The 18,453-nt window shown below is 35.0% G+C and overlaps 1 protein-coding gene across 1 annotated transcript in view; it reads left to right on the top strand.

Moving 5' to 3' along the window:
- Stpg2 (sperm tail PG-rich repeat containing 2) overlaps nucleotides 1-18,453 on the top strand; it is an 809,484-nt gene that overhangs the window by 499,412 nt on the left and 291,619 nt on the right. Inside the window, 1 exon segment of the mRNA XM_023700602.1 lies at nucleotides 4,806-4,921. Within this exon segment, the coding sequence (XP_023556370.1) occupies nucleotides 4,806-4,921 (116 nt within the window).

Raw genomic sequence — 18,453 nt, 5'->3', positions numbered from 1 at the left:
CTTGATTTTATCATTTCTAGGTCCAAATCTTGGTCCAGATGGTCCCCTTAGAAAAAAGTCCTCTTCTTCATCTGAATCATCTTCCAAAAGATTTCTCCTTTCACTTTTCACAGAACCAGTGACATCATCATCATTTAGGTGGCGCTTAAATTTGGGAGGCATATTTTTTATTCTTGGAGTACTTTTTTATTTCCCAGTATTCACCACCTGAGGCTCCGGGGAGCTCCCGGCAGCTCTCTCGGGCAATGTGCGGCTGGTGGGCGGCCGGGGGGTAGAAGCGGGGACCGAGGAAGACTGAGAAGAGGGGGAGACTGCGGGCGCGCACCCGGCGACGGCCGCTGCGCCGGAGCTGCGCCCCCGCTCCTAAACATCTTTTTTAATAACAACTTTTCAAAATTTCATTGGACAGCACTTATGAATATACATTTTTTGATAAGCACATTGGTGACAGGTACATAGGTAAAAATACACTACTTTCTGAAGACTTATTTCAGTTAAACTGAGTATATGTGATTTTGTACTTAAATGTCATAATAGTGTCAGTGTACAAATAGTGACAGCTCGACTGTTTAATCAATGCTTGGAGCACATGTTCTAATAGGTGTAGGGGTTAGGCAGACTTCAAAAGAGGCATTTCTCCATCTACTTAGTTTGCAGTATGTTAGTCCATTTTTAGTGGCTGTTTTGTCAGTACTTTCTGTATATTCTACAGTAATTCAAGATATCACTTTTAAGTATTTAAAGACTAAATATTTAAAGAAACATTTGAACAGTAAGTATCATTTCTTCAAATATGTACTACAGATTTTGATTCTGAGCAAGAAAACACGGACATTTTGGACATTTATGCAACTTTAGATTCTGGATTTTTTTCTTGATTTATATGCTCAATTCCATAGACTGTAATTCTATGGTCATAATATATAATGTCACTTAATCAAATGAAGATTTAGAAGTAGTAGAATATTAAACTTAAAGATGGCACTGACATTGGTGATGCTTGTTTGTGTCCTAGAAAAGTATCTTTACTATTACTTCTTTCACCTGTGAAACTAAAGAATGAAATCAGTGTGAGAAAATATATACCATAAAAATGGAAACTCGGTAGATGATATTTTAAAGCTATACTATTTCAATGAATGACTTCCTAAGTTTTTTCTAAGTCCTAAAAATATTCTACATATTTACTTTTTGATAGATTTGTCATGTTCACATGGAAAAAGAGCTCAGCAGTCACATTAAGAATGACTACATGATTTATACATGTTTGTTCATTGTGAAGATTGTCTTTTAAAATCAGAGATTTTACAGCCTTATTTATAGAAGTAATTCTAGGTCCACACTAATGTACTAAAATGGCTTGCTGAAGTGCCAGAAGCATAGAATTTTATTTTAAATTACTCATTGTTTTTGTTGTTCCATTTTTTTGCCCTGTAGCATTGGCTGACATTTCATAGAGAATGAGTTGGCATAGGGCTGGAAAATATGTAATTATAGGAATCACCTGTTCTCAGATTTCATTATAGACTAGCCATGACTGAGGCAGGCTTTTTATAGTTTTCTTCTTTGATGACCTGTGATTAAAATGTGGTATTTTGGTACAGAAATAGCAGAAAGATTCTACAGAATCCAGATGTGAATTGGAGTTGGTTGAGCAATTTAAGTCTTTGACCTATATCGTATAAGCAGTAGCATATATAATTAGAAATGTAACTTAAAATTAAGTGAAATAGACTTAAAAAATACTCTGTAGCTTAAAGCAGGTTAAATGCAAAAATGCAGCAAGACACACATTGAGAAATCCTGTTTCACTTAATGTTCCTCAGGGAATTCCAATAAAGAAATCTACTACAACTACATTGGGATACTTTTTTATTTTAATGTGTTATAACTATGATTATACACATTCACAAGTTGCTGTGTTGCTGTATGTTGATGAAAATAGCAGAGGACAGATTACATTTCTTCATAATTGAGAATGCAACTTATTGTCACAACACTGCTTGGTGAATAGTTTACCTACTGCACTAGCCTTTACGAATCACTACGGTTAAAGTTGTAATTTTCAATTTTTTTGTTTGTGGAATTATACACCTAGTTTTTGCTGACAGTTTGTGGGGTTATTTTGGATACTTTAGTAAAGAATACATTTTTTCCTATATGTAGTTTAGTTTGTATATGAAAAGCTACAATGCTGTGATGGCCCAGCCACCAAAACTGAGCATGGTGGTTCATGCCTGTAATCTCATCCCTGGGGAGTCTGAGACAGGAGGATCACTAGACATCTGAGCTGCATAGAAAAACCCTGTACCAAATAAATAAATGAAGAAATGAAGAAATAAATAGATATTGTGTATATGACACATGCAGGCTTTTTCGACATATAAATATGCTATATTATTCCAAATTCGTATATATTATTATTTTATAGTAAGATAGCATGTGTTACATAAAACACTTTACTTGTTACTTGTTATATCAAAAACATAAAAGCTTCTTACAGGGCTTTATTATTTTTTATATATATACCATGAATTCAATTGATATTAGAATGATTGATAGCTTAGATATCATTTTCTATTTTATATTTTCAATTGATAATTGAAAATTTGGCAATATTATTAGAATTATTTGTATGAACCTGTATATTATACAATATTTAGATTTTAAAGCTCCATCAGAAATGCATTCTTCTAAGTAGGTAGTTTTGAATCTCATGTTGTTGGGAGCTTTGGCTTTGCATTACTATTTTCATATCTACTCTATTCTAATTATTTACACTTACTGTGAATGTTTTGTCTCCACATTTTATTTTCTTTCCGCATACATTGTCTCTTGAATACTTAATTTGATTTCTTTAATGACCACTCTTCTAATTGCATTCTTTATTCTCTACAGTGAAGATAAATCTCCTGATGTCTTCTCGCCCCTGAAACATTTGATTTTTTTGTTCCTAGAACACTGTCTTAAAACACAAGACATTCAATGAAAGGGCAAAAAAGATAACTCTTTCCTGTTTTGTTATACAAAGTAGTACTAGTAAGATTCTTTTTTAAAAAACTGTATTCAGTACAGGGTCTACAAGTTCTCACTACACAAATCAGACTCATAGTGATCCTTCTGTTTTCAACCTCCTAAGTGCTGTGATATAGGTGAGTGCCACCATTCCCAGTCTCAATCACAGTCTCAGCACACCCCAGGCATGGGACTGGCACTGAGTGGGGCTGGCATAATATGCTGGTGATTTAACTGCAGTCCCTGCACCTGACTAAACAGGCACTTTAGTTCACTGAGTTATCTGGCCAGCCCTTGTAGTTAGATTCTATTAACTCGACTTTTTCCATTTTGAATCCTTTCCTCGGATTTTTTTTTAATTTATAAATTTATTTATTTAGTACAGGGTCTTACTACACAGCTTGGACTCATAGTGATCCTCCTGTCTCAGCCTCTCCAGCACTGGGATTATAGGTGTGGACCATGCACAGTTTTGGTGGCCTACATGGTGCGGGGCTGGTAAAGGGTATAGTACTGGAGATAGTACCCTGGTCCTTGCACTTGCCAGGCAGGTGCTTAGACCGCTAAGCTGTCTGCCTAGTCTTCCTTTCCTCTTACAAGCAAAAATTTTTAGTCTTCAGTTAGTCTTCTTTGTCCACACCTTTCACTTTAAAAATCTTTGGCCATTATCTCTTCTTGTCTAACTGCATTCTTTTTTCCAAACCTTCTTGCTGAGTTTTTCAGTTGATAGCTGTCTTCTGGATCCGTTTCTTGGGGTATCATGCAATCATGTCCAACAGAACTTGTTCCTATCCAAACCCATAATGTTCCTCTGCAATGGTATCTTTCTGTGGTTTCTTATTTTTGCAAAAGTACTATTATTTTCACAGGCCCTATTCATTTTTGTCTTTATCCACTGTTCACACTAATGATCATTATACCTCTTAGAGAATGTTGAGTTATTCTATTTCCGTATTAATGTTCATAAAAACCTTGATAATATTCCTAAATGTTCCACCTTCAAGTCATCTCATCTTATAAAGTACTGCCAGATTTTACTTCTTATAAACAACCATATTTCTTATGAACCTTCTTTACTATAAAAGTTTCATGAACTACTCACTGTTTTTGGAAGTGGTTCTCACAAATTTTTTTTTTAAAATCTTACATGAGATCCAAACCTGTAAAAATTAGCATTAGAGCTATTTGAATGAATGCATTCAAACTTCTTAAGCTTGGGACTACATTTAAAATATTCTGTGGTCATTTTCACAGGCATTATAGAATACAATGTGAAACTCATTGGTTTAAAAAATAAAATTCTTATTTAGGATTTAGCTCTATTTTACTCAAACACTATTTACTATACTCAACTGTTTTAAGTTCCATTTTGTGCTTGGTTTCTATAATATTAATACCCAGAATACTGTTAAATCACCATTTGCTTTTAAAACTCCTCTTCCCATTTCTTAAAGGTAATTCAAGCAGTACGTCCTCACTGACATATGAGAAGGATATTTGGGAACTGAAGGAATTAGCTATCTTGTTCCATGATATATGTATCTTTAAGAAGTCTGTTTTTTTCTCCCTGTTCCCCATTTCTTTTGGAAGTTACATCTGTAATATGTATATTAAGAAAATAGGTGTTACTGTGCTACACCTAACTGAATGATTTTAAGCATCCAGAAAAATGGACCCAAGATTGTTGCTTATACTATATATTAAAGCATGAACATAATAATATCCATGCAACAAAAATCAATAACTTTAAAACATACATTGCTATAATTCCTTTCTTTCTTTTCTCTTAGGGCCTGCTACATATAATCCTGTTTTCAAGAAATCTTGCCCCATACCCTTATTTTTTAAAGCATCAAGGCATTCTGAAGATGCTGTTGAGGTTACCCCAGGCCCAGCAACATATGAGGTTTGTGAATAGTTCTGCTCTTAGCTATGACACAGAAATGGAATGATTGTTACAAAGTATGACAATATACATTGTTTTCTTCATAGATTTTTTTCATATTAATCAATAATCAAAATCACTTAATATATTTTTGAGGCTGTATAATGACATTTAAAAATACTTTTAAAGTAACTTCTCAGTTTTAATAGCCTGTTTATGTATATATGTTTATGTATATATAGTATTTGCATATTTAATTTATTTATACTTCTGCAAATCTTAAAATTTACTTGTTTAGGATGTTAAAGTCTAGAATTCATTAAAAGAATGAATTTATTAAAAGGCTCAGAAGAAAGCCCTGTGGACTCAACACAATTGGATATTGATATTTTATTTTAGTAGACATAGACATTGTACTTTAGATTCATGATAAATAAGGGCTTTTTAAGCTATGGAATTTTTAATTGCAAGAAGGAGGTATATATAAACCTGCACAGTTTTAGAGGTTGTAGTTATGACAGGTTTTCTTTTTCTTTTGAGAGTTAGGATGAAATAGGTCTCTCATTTGTATCCTAAAAATTCTTGAAAATGAAATATATTTTACACAATATGTAAAGCCTTTATTAAAAGGGTGCCACTGGCAAACCTACACTCAGCCACCAGCATATAGCCTTTTTCCCACCTAAAGTTATTAAGAATACATTTTATTTTAGATACAACGCTGAGTCAATATACTAAGAATGGAAGTACTGAAGTTTTATTTTATACATTGAATATCAAAAAAGCAATAATTTCTGTAACAATGAAAAGATAATGAATTAACTACACAGAAAACAGTAGATATTTAAGCCATTTCATTCTTTGACTTTTAAAAATGTATTTAGTACAGGTTCTACAGAGTCTCACTACACAGATCACACTTGTAGTGATTCTTGTGTTTTCAGCCTCCCAAACCCTGGGATTACAGGTGCACACCATCATGCCCAGTCTCAATTGCCCTCTCAGTGTGCCCTGGGGTGTCACTGCAAGCTGGGGATTGAACCCAGGTCCCTGCATCTGCCTAACCAGGCACTTTGATCTGCTGATTTATTTGGCCTGCTGTAAACCATTTCATTCTTAATATCATGCAGTAAGATCACATATACTTAAAATTTCAGCCTAGAGATAGCACACTTCATAAGGTTATTATTCATTTCGAATAGTACAAATGTTTACGAAGTACATTTAACTTCAGCTTCACAGTTGTCTTAAAAATTGATGCTTGTAAGATTGACCAATGTAGGCTAGGCATTATGGAACACCCCTGTAATCCCAGTACTCAGGAGGCTGAGTCAGGAAGATCACTGTGAATCTGAGGCCAGCCTGGGCTACATAGTGAGTTCAACGGTATCCTGAACTACACAGTGAAAACTTGTCTCAAAAAATCTGAAAAATTGATCTATATAAATCCATGAATATCTTTCCAAAAGATTGGTAAAGTATAAATATAAAATATACCGTAATGTTTAAAATGTCATCATTGTGTTCTATGGGAAAGTCAATGAGGGCAAGTCAATCTTTCTGAGGGGAATACTTTCTACTACAAATTTAAATGTAAATAATATAGTCAAAGGAAATCACAGGGAAGAAAAAAGCTGGCATGCTGGGTAGAGGCACATCTTCAAGATTTGTGAAAAATGACCTCTGGGAACAAAATCTAAACATGCAACAAAAGTTGCCAATAAGGGAAAAAGTGAAAATTAACTTTTTATTTTAATATACACATACGTGAAAAGGGCATCATTTTTAATGTTCTCAAAACATAAATGACTATGCAGTGAGAGGTTTAAATTTATTCTTTTTTGAAACAAAATACTTTATAGTGGCTTATAACAATTAAAAAGAGAACTGTGAGTATATAATATCAGAGAATAAAAGAAAAAATAATAAATAATATTAATGTTTACTTTTGTTAGCTATTAATTCCTCCATATGACCACTAATGCTTGCTAATTAGGCAAACATAGTTTTACTAGGTGTTGCTTCACAATGGGAGACCCTACTCATATCTCACTGCTGTTTTGGAAGGTAGACATAAAGAAAGAGTGGCTTAGAAGTCTTTAAGACTGTGCTGAGTGATCAAAGGCACCTCCTGCATTGAGGAACTGACAGGGACAAGGCAGTTTACAGTATGTTTGTTTGTTCATTTTAGGTTATTGACATATATTCACAGTATGTGATAATTATGTTTGTTCTGGGAATTGGGGCACATACATATCTTGATCATTTTTGTTTTTTCCATATCTTCTCCCTAACCTGCCCTCTATTCCTAATCTCTGACTCCAGTTCCAAGTTTTTTTTTTTTGGTGGTACCAAATTTGGCAGTACTGGTTTGAACTCAGAACCTTGGGTTTTCCAGGTAAGTGCTTATTCTACTGAGCTATCTCCCTGGCCTTACTCCAAGCTTTTGCTATTCTTACCACTTCTCCTTTATTTTACCTGTGATTTCTTTATATATTTTTTCTGTAAGAAAAATCAGGTGACATTTTACCTTCTGACTTTTTTCACTTAAGATTATGGTCTCAGGCTTCATCTATTTACTTGCCTATAACATGATTTTATTCTTTGTTTTGCTATGCAGTATTCCATATACCGCTTGTTAAATCTATTCATTTACTTCAGATTGATGGACATATTGAGGGAGAATCTTGAAGAAGACAGTGGTAAATAAGCTGTTATCTGGGTATTTTAGATATTCATAATGTGATCTTATCAAAACGTATCGAATCTAGCTTAACAGATTTATTCTTTTGAAAATTGATTACAATACTATTCACAAATAACAAATGCCAGCAAACATGCGGTATTACTTTATTTTGCTATATATTGTTCAAATATCTAATGTTATATTTATACTTCATCATAGTCATTTATTAGTATACATCCTATACTTCTTGGATAAATGTCGTAATGTCTATTAGATGCATTTTGTTTGTCGGAGTTCAGTTGTGATTCTTTCTTATTTTGACTAGTCCATTGATAAAAGTGAGGTGTTGAGATCCTCAACTATTACTGTGCTGGAGTCTATCTGTAATGTATGCTTTAGACAACTGACTGTTCTGGTAATGGGTGCATATATGTTTATAATTGTTCTTTTTTCTTGATGTCTTGATCCCTTTACAATTACATAAACTATTGGTCTCTTCCTAAAGCTTTTCACTTAGAATCTATTTTATAATTATAAATTATAATCCCAGCTATTCCTCTTCTTCTTGATTTACACTTGAAAGAAATATTTGTTGCTGGGTGTAGGGGGAAGATATATTTGTTTCCATACTTTCACTGGCTATGGGGGTCTCTACTGGTGAAGTATTAGTCAATTTCACAATCTGGGGACACAGTCACTAGCATCCACAAATCAAAGGAGAATTTGAATTTAGCTTACAGTTACAGGAGATTCAGTACATGGCAATAGGAGCCAAGGCAGGAGCATCTTGACAGTAGAGCATAAGAGAGCAAAGCTTTGTAGATTATGGTAGCTAGGAGGACAATAGAGGTTAGCACTCAAGCACAATAGGCAAGGGAATGCATACCAAAGGTTAAGCCTCCAGGACACATTCTGATGTACTCAAAAGTGTACTCTACCAATATCCTGAGTACTTCTCAGTCCAAACAAATATACACAGGTAGCTAAACCATACAGTGCTACCCCTTGTCAACTTGAAACCCAGATTAATCTCATTGAACTATACTTAATGTTGAAATGAAAAAAGCAAATTTATAATTTGGCTTGACATATGAAAGCTATCCTGTATATGACTGGAAAGGCAATTATCTGCCTCCCAAGGTTTCAACAGGTCTGGCATTTTTCTAAAAGTGCAGTCAAATTTTCTTACGAGATACAAGCAACTTTTAGCTGTGAATCTCTGTAAAAAGAAATTTTAAAAGACAAGGTATAATACTCTGGTTTCTCTTCAGATCATATAAATCTTTCACCTTTTAAAACACAAGGCACATTACTCCAAGATATAATGGCAAAGATGAATAGTCCTGTTTCAAAACAGAAGACTAGGAAAGTAAGAAATACAGGCAAAGTGAGATGGAAGTCTAACGTGGGAAACATTAAGTCCTGTAGCTCCATTTCCAGCACTTGCAATATGCTTGTGAGATGCAAGTTTCAAAAGGCTTGGATGACTCCACCCCTGTTACCTTGCTGGTTACAACTCGTATGGTGCTGTCTTGGGCTGGCTTCATTCATACCCTAGAGCTTCCCATATTCCTAGCATCTCCAACACCCTGCGGTCTCCACTGCACATTTAGCTGCATCACAACCGCTTTATGCACTGCCTTTTGAGTTATTTGCCTTCAGGCCTCCCTTTGAATTCTGGGTTGGACCTTCCCTGACCCAACAACTTTTGTAATCCACATGCCAGTAAAATAAGCATCAGATGCATGATGCCGTGATCTGCTGGTAGGTTGAGCAGTAGCTGCTTGCCCTTGGGATCTGCAGTAGCACCCCTCAGTGCCTAGACAACTGACCATATAGAACTGAGTCTTGAGAAGCAATTCTGCAGGGTTCTCTTCTTGAGTCAATGTCCCAAGGGATTGCTCCTCAAATGAAGTTTGCATTCTTGCACCTTTGAGCGTGTGATGGGTCTTGATGATGTCTGAGATGCCTTCAAGACATCCCTTTTATTGTACTTGCATGAAGTACTTGGTTTCTTTTTAATGGCGCTAATCTCTTCCATGGCTACACTTCCTATGACCTCAATGTTCCGTATGTTTCTTTTTGATCTAAAATTTAAATTTTTCAAATGTTCTGCACCGCTCTTTCACCCAATTCTCAGTGTACATCTGGATAAAGCACCTAGCAGTATTCATGCCATAGTCTGGACGTAGGGCGGCTTTGACATTTCACCCACCGGATGATCTAGTCCACTGGCTTTAATCTCAGTCTCCCAGAAAGTCTCAGGACATGGGCAAAATGTAAAAACATTTTTTCTGCCCGAGTACAGCATATATAACCTATAGTTTAAATGTGAATGAAGTCCTTATTCTCAGCAAATCCTGCTTTTTCTGTACATTCTGGTCTTCTGAGTTCTGAAAGCATGCACCCATCGTATTATGCTTTCAGCATTGTTAACCTTCTCCAGCCTGCATCTTCAAACATTTCATACTACAGCAAAGTAGTTCCAAAGCCCTCTGTCCCACACGGTATAGTCATAGCAACAACCCCACTACTTGGGTGCCAATTTTTGACATTAGCCTTTTCATTTCTGGAACACAGTATTTGATACCAACATCTTTAGCTTGTGGTGTCCAAGGATTTATTTCATGGTTGGTAGGATATAAGGCAAAAATGTCATGGTGAAAGGGTGTGGTCGAGGAAGGCTGCTGATGTCATAGTGGCCTACAGGCAGAAGGGGGAACAGCACTAAGAAGACCTTGGGAGGAACCACGTGTAGTTCTTGCCTTCAAGACCTTCTTGGGCTCGTCTAAGAGTGTGTTAGTCCAATCCCCCTGGAAAGTCCCTAGCTAATCATGTTGACACACTCAAGCTCAATGACACAGTAAGTTTCTTCAAGATAGCATTACATTGTTTCTCATGTCTAAAGTTTAGATTTATAAGTTTCACCCACTTACACTTGAAATTATTACTAATAGGAAAGGACTTATTTTGTTAATTTTTTGATTGTTCTGTGTATTCTTTGTTTCTTATATGACCTTGTGTTTTCATCTTTGCAGTGTAATGATATTGTATATTGATATGATTTGATTATCTTTTCTCCTTGTTCATCTATTCTAATGACAGGTTTTATTTTCTCTTTTTTCATATTTTCTCTTATTCTAATTGGGAAAGTAACTGTCTTAAATTCCAGGTACAAGATTCCTTTCAATATTTCTTATAATTTCTAATCTGGTCATTGTAACAAATTGCCTCAGTTGTTGACTGTTTTGGAAAGATTATTTCACTTTCTTTATTTTTTAATTTTTAATTAATTAATTAATTTTTATTTATGTATTTGGTACAGGATCTCACTACGCAGCTCACACTCATAGCCATCCTCCCATTTTCAGCCTCCCCATCTCTGGGATTATAGGCGTATTGTCACCATACCTGGACTCAGTTGCTGGCTCAGCACACCCCGGAGGCAGGGACGAGATGACATTCACTTTCACTGTTGAATGACACCTTTTCTGGGTTTGGTGTTCTTGGTTGTAAGTTAGCTTTTTTCCTTTTCTAATATTATCCCCAAGGACTTGAAAGATATATATCTTTTTGCAGTTAAACTTCACTGAGAAATCTCAGAAATCTTAAATTTGGATGCCCTCATGTGTGCTCTGCTACTTGTGTCTTGCTGTTTTTACAATTCTCTCCTTGTTATGGACTTTTGATAGTTTAACTATAACATGCCTTTAAGAGGATCTTTTATGTGAAATAGCTGGCTCTAAGGCAGGTAGCACACATCACAGAGGAGAAATGGCCCAGGCAGGAGGCAGAAAGTAGCAGAAGCCTCCTCATTTTTATGCCATCTAGGTAACAAGCCTTTCTGGAGGTGTCACCCACGCTGAGAATGAGTCTTTCTGTTACTCATGCCCAGAACCATGATAAGCCTACTGGTGGACTATTTTAGTACCGCACAGTCTTAATCCCAGTACTATACCCTTAGATCCAGCCACCTTGAAAAAGTCTCACCTGTGAGCTTATGAGGCTTTAAGGGGACATCTAGATATCAGTGGTGATATCACTATGTTGCTCATCCTGGGCTTCAACTTGTCATCCTCTTGACTCGGCCTCCCAGTGCTCTGGGGCCAAAAACTTCCACTGCCATATCTGGCTATTTACAGTGATTTGATTTATAAGTCTTGACTTAATTGCAGAAAAGTGATGTGCAGTCAGTAAAAACCACACTCTGAATTTCAATCTTTTTCTAGGCTGTTAGTATCTCATTCAATGCTTCCTTGAATTTTACAACTGTAGGGTAAAGTATGTGTTCATAGCATATTTTAGAAAAGCAATACTGAACTATATTGTATGGTGGATTTTTAAGTATTAAAAGAACTTTTTTTTTTTTTTTTTTTTTTGTGGTTCTGGGGATTCAACTTAGGACCCTGCACTTGCCAGGCAAGCACTTATACTGAGCTATCTCCCCGACCCTGTATTAAAAGAATTTTTGACTTGAATTATTTTCACCTTATGATGGGTTGTTGGGATTTTACCTTTTTTTATATGAATTTAAATTTAAAGTAACACCACAAGATAGTCTCATCTTGATATTTGTTCCTAGCTATGATTATGACCTGGATAAAAAGTCTTAGGATTACTTACTGGTGGACAAGTTCTTGGGTATTGGAAAGCATTAACATATACTAAAAATTTTTTCCTATGACTTGCTTAGATTTTTGTAAATTTCTTTCAAGAAATCCATTTATTTAGAAAGATATTAAGATGTAGTGAGTTCTAGTACATTTGAATGTAATACTTGTTTTAAACTTTGTATCTGTTAAAAATAATGTTCATAAGTTTTTTGACTTGAAACCTTTCACTATGATTTATATTTATATTTTCTAAAATATATTCATTATTGTCTTTTACTTTCTATATTTTTTATTATACTAAAAATTTTTCTTCAGTCCCAAAGTTTTAAGTTAGTGATTTTATATTTTATTTTGACTTTTATGTTTTTTTCCTTTCCTTTTCAACTTCTTGAAGTATTTCTACATTATTTTTTACACATCAATCTTTCCATTAAACTTTCAAATTTGTTATTTGTCCACTTCTTATGTGGGTCATTATTAATGTCCAGCAATCATAATGTGTCTTCCTATTATAATTGCACTCTTAGGTGAATCTTTAATACTCTTTTGTCTTTTCTTAATCCCTCTTAGAAAAAGTGAATGGCTTGCTGCCAGAATTCATCTAAATTTATTTAAAGATTAAAAAGAAAAAAAAAATAATGCCACATTGCTAGAAAAGATTTGTGGGGAAGATTTGTTGGATCAAGAGAAAACTGAATATAGATATCATTTTAATCAGACACAGGATAAAACAACTATTATATATACATACAAAAATGTACCAAAAAATACTGATTGTAATATTTGCCATTTAGTTAAATGCATAAATTGAAGTTATTATTACTTTTATTTTATGGCTATATTCATTACTTTATAATTATAGTCTCAGTTTTGTCTAGGCCTCAAGTATTCAAAAATGAAAATTCTGTAGTCTCAAATATATACCAAACTAGTAAGGGGAAGTATATAATATTTTAATTAAACTGGTAAGGAGAAAAATAGTAAATATTTTAATTAAAATAATTAGTATGTTGGGAATAAGTAAAAGATAACAAGATGTCTGAGGTAACAAAACTCTAATTTAGTCAAAGAGAGTCAGGGTCTCACTATGTACATTGGACTCATAGTGATCTGCCAGTGTTGAGCCTCCCACGTGCTCGGATTACAGACACGTGCCACACGACCAATCTCAAGCACTGTCTCAGCATGCCTCTGATGCGGAGCTGGCATGGCACTCCGAGGAGTGAACCCTGGCTGCTGCACTCTGCCAAAGCAGGTGCGTTAGTCTGCTGAGCTAGCTGGCCAGCCCTAGAATATCTTTTTAGCAATCTTTGTAGTTGGTCTGATGGCCATTAATTTCTTCAGTTGTTTTTTGTCATGGAAATATCTTACTTCTCTATTAAATTTGATAAACAATAGGGCTGGTAAGATAGTGCAGTGGACCAAGTGCCTGCATAGGCAAGCACAGGGATGGATTGATTGAGCTGGCCACCGAGACTGGGCATGGTGGCACATGCCTATAATGCCAGTGCTTGGGAGGCTGAAAACAGAAGGATCATCATGAGTCCAAGCCACATAGTGAGACCCTGTGTCAAATAAATAGATAAATAAATAAATTTGATAAATAGTTTCTCAGCATACATCACTCTGAATTAGGAGTTGTTTTCTTTCAAGATGTGAAATATTTCATCCTAAGCTCTTTTTACTGGTTGGGTTCTGTTGAGAAATCTGTGATTCTGATGGGTGATCTGATTAAAGGTGATCTGCTTTTTCTAATAGCTTTTAATTTTCTGTTCTTTTGCTGAATTTCTTGTATCTTGATTATTATGTATCTGGGTGTAGATTTGTTTTGATTATGGCTAATTGGAATTCTATCTGCCTCTCTTAACTGTATGTCGGATTCTTTTCCCATGCTTGGGAAATTTTCTACTACTGCTTCTGCAAATAGTCTTTTCATGTCATTTGTATTAACTCCAGCTGTTTTGTTGATACTGATTAGTCTTATATTATTTTTTTGCACCATCTTGTAGATGTTGAATTATAATTTCCTGGTTCCTTTTAAGAGATCTTTCATGATCACCAGCTAAAATCCTGTCTTCAAGGTCTGAAATTCTGTCTTGAGTTTTGTTCAAGCAATTTTGCTAGTTTTCAAATTTTTAATTTCCTGGATATATATTTGTAACTGTTTCATTCATTGTAGTTCTTCCATATATTGTTCATTCAATGTTTTCATCACTTTTCTATTCTCCTATTTTTTTTAAATCTATGTGTCTCCTAGAAACAGTAAGCAATTCTTTCATGACTGTTGTCATTTCTTTTCTCAAATAAGATATTATTTCTGATATGATTTCTTCTATAGTCTGATGAGCTTGTTTCTTTACTTTAATTGCTATTATTTCAGAAATAAGTTTCAGGTGTGAGACTTCCAAGTTCATCTATGTTATTGTGTCCTGGATTTGTTTTGTGTAGACTGGTCATCTGAGATTTCCTTTTGCTACTTCATTTTGAAAATTTTGAAGCCTCTTATATTCACTTGGGCTCATCAAGGATGGTAGTTGGTGGGTCGTGTGTTGGCAAGGCTCCTGAGACAGTGGGGGTTGAGGTTGGCTCATCAATGCTCCCACTGCTTGGGGTTCAGTGTGGCTTCCATGATGGTGAAGCAGGCAGAGCTACAGCTCAGCAAGGCTCTTCTGATAATGGAGGAGCTGGCTGATGGATGCTCTGCAAGGCTCCCACAGCAGTGGGGGTCAGGATCATGCTCACCAAGTCTTCTGAGATGGTTGGAGAATGGGTCACAGCTCAGCAAGTCTCCCTTAACAGTGGGGTTGTGGTTTGAGATAGGGCTCACAAAGGCCCCTTAGCTGTCTGGGGCTCAGTCTGCCTTCCACAACCCTAAGCAGGTTTGAATCACACATTACCAAGGCTCCTGCAATGATGGGATGGCAGCCTAAAGCTCTGCAAGGCTCTTGCAATGATGGGTGGCAGTGTAGAACTCATTAATGCTCTCACAATGGTGGGGAGATGGGCCCCTGTTCAATGAGGTTTCCACAATAGTGGGGTTGGCTGGCAAGGCCGACCAGGGCCCCATAGCAGTCCAGGGCTCAATCTACCTTCCATGATGGTATGTGAGACTATTTTATGTCCTTTAGAAATTTGGTTTAAACAGTTGGCTTTTGGAAGATGCATTTGCACTTCAATTGTGAAGCTTATAACAGATTACTTAATACTCAAAAGTGAATGCTTCAGAGCTATGTGTCATTTACCATTCTAAAAGTAAAGTCACTGACTGTATGGACTGCAGCCCTACTTTAATTCTCCTGTTTTATTGCTATGTATATATGTTGTGATGTTCCCTTAAACTTCCTAAGGTACCAAGCCTTGGGAAATTTGTACATTGTCTTAGAAAATTTATTTTTATTCTATGACATCTGGACTTTAGATGTGTATCAGGAGAATTATTTGTTTTGTGTTCTATTAAGAGGGTCCCAGGTAATTATGTATAACCTGTGTTTCTATTAAATGAATCTTTGAACTTTGGGGGTGGGTAAATTTCAACTTAGTAGATTGTTTGGGTGACAATTTCAACTTAGTAGATTGTTTAGGAAATCCGTAAACTCTTAAAGATACTAAATATGGTTTGCTTATAATGTATATTTTCCTGAGATATTTTTCATAAAATTTTCAAAGGAAGAAACTTCACCCTCACCTCAGACCAAAATGTAAGCTAATTTAAAAATTTTTTATCTCACCAAAAGAATAATTTCAGCTGCTAACAATGCAGGTTAAGGGTAGCAAATGATAATCCTTACCCATGTAGTTTTATAACTGCAAACTTAAGACGCTAACCATTAATGTCCTTTATATTTTGTTTAATAATTATTTATGAAATTACTGCCTCACATTGTCTTAAAAATGGAAAATATGCATATTATTTTACAACAGACAAAATCGAATATTATGGTGAAAAGAATGGGTTAAAAACATGATTTTATTTTATTAAGTTATTGGGTGATGATCCGAATATAAAATGCCAAAAGTAGTGGGTAAGAACTAGTTTTGTGTCTGTATTATCTTATTACTTAGAAGTAGTGGTATTTTAATGCAATCCATTAAAATATATTTAGCTTTTTGTGTGCTTAAATAAGCCAAAAGTAGTATCTAAGGCATCACTATTTCACTTATCAAGATATTTTGCTAATTATTAATTTCAGTTTGATCAATAAAGAAAACAACCTTACCCAAATGAAAATTGTTTTTCTATTCTGTTGAGGATTTGCAATATACACTCTCTTTATTTGGACAAAGTAGCGTGTCAGCCTCATCTTCCTAGTAAAGAACTATGATTGTAACCAGAGAAAGAATATTTTTTAAACATCTATCATATTTTAATCTCTGGTTTTTATAACTTTTATAATAACTTATAGTTTCCTTTACATTCTCCTAAAGTATAAATTTCAGTTGACTAGGCCAGGATATCTTATTTATAATTTGAAATATATGGACTAGAATAACTAGCTGTTAGAGGATAGTCAGTAATAATAAAGGTAATAAGTAAAATAGACTCTGCTATGAACTTTCAACAGTAAAATCATTAAAAATGCCAATTTTCTTTTCTAAAAAGTCAGAAATGAGTTTCCTGTTCTTTTTGACAGTCAGATTACTTTGCTGAGAAATACCCAAACAAGACCCCTGCCAGCCTGTTTCTTCTCTAGATAGTGCTCAGTCCCAAACTGCAAGATTTAGTATGGTCCATGCCTCTGCTGTTACTGAACCAATTGCATTCTGACTGGATATTGGCACTAGGTGCAGTAATGTTTCATCCTCACTATTCTGTCACTGGTGTTGACCTAGTCACTCCTGGGGCAACTGAAATTGACTCGTTTAGATTCATGTTCAAACATTCAATTCTTACAGAATAGGGGGTAGTTTTGCAAAAATGTAACTTTTTGCCTCACAGTTTCTCGGGATTTCAAATTTTGTTTATTGTCTGGTCCTTTTCCTTCTTTGTACACTTCTACTTTAGCTCTGTGCAATGTTATAAGAAAGAAATATTAGTGGTAATAATACCATAGAAACTGGTCCTTTCAACACATAGAAACTGATACAACCTATATTCAGTCAGCCAAGAACGTTTAAACAAGCTTCTGATCTAAATGTACTCTTCAGTCAGAATGAGTGCTTTGCCTACCAGATTTGTATGGGGAGAGATAATAGGCAAGTTTTTCTTAGCACTGGTTGAGAACAAAGTATACTGAAAGCAAGAGGTGGTGGCACATGCCTGTAAACCTTATCCTTTTGGGAAGGTACAGCAAGACTCCAGACTAGCAACCTGATTCAAAGTAGCAAATAAGAAAAAGGCCAAGAATGTAACTCACTGTAAAAGGCCCTGGGTTCAAGTCCTGGTATGAGTAGTACCAAAAACACGTGGGCTTAAAGCACACTTTCCACATTTGTGTAATCATTGCCAAGAAATGGTGGTTCTGGGTTTTATAAACATAGGACCACTGACTTACTACTTTTGTGGGTCTTAGGTTAGTCCTGACTTGCCCACACAGATGCACAGTTTTGCTTTTTAGAGTGCAATCAGTCCATTCTGTCACTTCCCATGTCAGTGGTCTCACGGCCTTTTAGGATAGTCCATTTAGGGTCCTGTAAAACATTAATTTTTGTTAATTGACTCTGGTGTAAAAACTTGAACTTAATTATCATAAGTCGTAAGTATTTGTCATATTGAGTAGTTGTTGTCAGTAAAATATAAAAAGTCAATTACTCTAATTTACTGGCTGAAAAGTGATAGTATTCACCTTATAAATGTAAAGTGCTACTTTTGTATTCTTAATTATTGGAAGCTGCATTTAAAAAGTGCTGGTCTAGCCAAAGCGATATTGCTTTTGTAACACTTTATTGATTTAAATATTCTTGAAGTGTAAAATTAGATTTAAGCCCCCCAAAACTAAATATTATGGATGATTTTAAGGAAATTAGTTCTAGTTAAGACAAAAGAAAATTATAAGTTCCTTTCAATTTGATTTCATGCAACAAAAATTTATGGAGAGAAAAGTGTAGGGCACATAGATTGAATCTTCTGTTGTAAAAGTATTTTTGCCTTGTGAAAGTTTAAAATTATAAAGTTAACAATATGATTTTTCTTTATTTTCATGAAATTGAAGAATTCTTCAGTAGAACTTCCACTGAAGAGATGTATTTCTTTCTTTCTTTCTTTCTTTCTTTCTTTCTTTCTTTCTTTCTTTCTTTCTCTCTCTCTTTCTTTCTTT

This window comes from Octodon degus, unplaced genomic scaffold, assembly GCF_000260255.1.
Source record: "Octodon degus isolate 3935 unplaced genomic scaffold, OctDeg1.0 scaffold00125, whole genome shotgun sequence".
Taxonomy (NCBI): Eukaryota; Metazoa; Chordata; class Mammalia; order Rodentia; family Octodontidae; genus Octodon; species Octodon degus.
This window is presented reverse-complemented; position numbering and strand designations above follow the sequence as displayed.